The sequence below is a fragment of the Ciona intestinalis genome, chromosome 1 (genome assembly GCF_000224145.3).
Source record: "Ciona intestinalis chromosome 1, KH, whole genome shotgun sequence".
Taxonomy (NCBI): domain Eukaryota; kingdom Metazoa; phylum Chordata; class Ascidiacea; order Phlebobranchia; family Cionidae; genus Ciona; species Ciona intestinalis.
This window is the reverse complement of record NC_020166.2, coordinates 5,024,046-5,026,132: the sequence shown is the minus strand read 5'-3', so window position 1 is coordinate 5,026,132 and position 2,087 is coordinate 5,024,046. Positions and strand designations below refer to the sequence as shown.

The 2,087-nt window shown below is 34.6% G+C and overlaps 1 protein-coding gene across 1 annotated transcript in view; it reads left to right on the top strand.

The window, feature by feature from the left end:
* Nucleotides 1-1,567: 1,567 nt before the first annotated feature.
* Nucleotides 1,568-2,087, top strand: part of LOC100180025 (exportin-7) — a gene marked incomplete at its 5' end in the record, with an annotated part of 12,262 nt that continues 11,742 nt past the window's right edge. The window contains 2 exon segments of the mRNA XM_018813099.2: nt 1,568-1,616; nt 1,746-1,912. Coding sequence (XP_018668644.1) covers nt 1,595-1,616; nt 1,746-1,912 — 189 coding nt within the window.

Here is a 2,087-nt window from a genome sequence, read left to right as displayed (position 1 = left end):
GGTCATATGTGGCTTGTGTTGCCGATAGAATGATGCTATAACAACGTAGTTACTGTTAGAGTTAGATCAGTGGTTTTTAACATATAGTATATGTAGTAGATGGGGGAATTTGGGACAACTTTAGCGCATAAAATATTCAAATATCCTGATTGTGTCTTAATCTATTAACAACGTTTTATGGGAGTCGTGAGGATACGGTTTATAATACTGTGAGTGTTTTTTGTTTATTACCAAATAGGACCAGAAAACAAAATGAAAAGATGTTCCATTTTCCCCCAATGTACTATACTATTTTTGATACGTGTGCATACTGTTGCTTTCGTTATTATCCAGTAAAGTGACAGGTCATTTATTTAATGTTATACACCAGTTTGCTTAAGAACATGGGTAATTAGACTGTTTTTATGTTAAATGTTATTCTCTAATATAAAAAGACAACATACTACAGTTTCAGTATACAGCATTTAGCCTTATTAGAGTACGAAGTAGGTTTTCACAATCAATTAGAATGACTTTTGGAACAACCAAATCTACAATTTCGTCATTCCTACTGATTTGTGTAGTCGGTACTGTAGCAGAAGCAGCCAAGAAACCGCATGTAGTTCTTATTTTAGCTGATGATCTCGGATATAATGATGTCGGTTACTGGGGGCAAAACTACGGGTCTGCTGCGAAAACTCCGTTCCTGGACTCATTAGCAGGTTATTTAAACGGTTTAAGTTTAAACTATAGGTCGTTTATTTAGTACTTTGTGTCTATATATACCAACCCCGTGTATTCGCTATAGTACTTTGTACCGGCACCGTGGCGTAGTGGTTAGCGCGCCTGCCTGCAACCATTAGGAAATGGGAAACGCTGCTACCATTGTGGGCGTATGTGTCATTGGGCAAGACACTTAACGGCAATTGCTCCAACCCAGTGGTCACTAATACATAAAAAAATGAAAAAATCAAAAAAAAAAATAATCACCTACAAAGTAACATACATGGTAACTCGGAACTCGTAAGCTGGCACGAGGTGTTAAACCCGTGTGATAACGACTGTCGTCTTCCGGCCACGCGAGGATAAAGTATGTTACATTCATTCATTCATACTGTAATGGAAATTGCCAGAAATCCAATCCATGACACTAATTTTTTCCAACTTGAGATTGATATGCGCAAAAGTTAACTTGACCAATGTGTACCCACATAGTTTTATATTAGAAATTCAGGGCACAAGAGTTTATTATGCTACTATGCATAGTGCCCAATATGACATCCTTGTTGTTTTTAAACAAATTTTTCCAGCACAGTTTAAGCTGACAATGATTAAAGTTTTAATGCACATTGGGTAACCAATACCCGATATTGATGTCTATTGCACTAATGTCATGTATTAATTAGACAACCGTAGCAATACAGGTGCTTAAACTTAAAACCCTTTAATTTTTTTCCTCAACAAACTTTTATGATTTGCAACAAGCATTAAAATTGAATGAGACATGTTTTTTCTAAGCTTGTTTTTTCTTTGACCTATACAGAACCCATATTCGTTGCTCATTGCTGCATCAACTTTAACAAAGCGCGTGACTAAATCTGGTTCTCCGTTACCAATGCAACAACGACTTGATATACGTGAGTAAATCTAATGCATAGCATGCTGGGGAAACAATGTAGTTTTCTATCATTAATGCGTTAAAATATATTTGAAATATTTCCCAGCATTAAGCTTTGTCATCTTTATTCTTTAATTCACATTTTTAGGAAACTACGTGCTTAACTTTTTATACACTGGTAGAAAGCAAGCAACATTTGTGCAAGAGGAATTAACTTTGTTGTATGCTCGAATAACAAAACTTTCATGGTTTGATTCTTGTAAAGATGAATGGTATTTCAGGACTGTCATTGCAGATATTTCAAAGTTTTTACAGGTATGGATATGATATTATTCTGTATAGCATTATAAATAGTTGTGTTATTTCCAAAGATAAAACTTATATTTATTTGTTTTTATTGTGTGAGAAAGCTTTTTTGTGATAAACATATTATCTGTGAATGCTATATATTGAAGTGGTCTGAATGAATGAATGAATGAATGTAACTTAC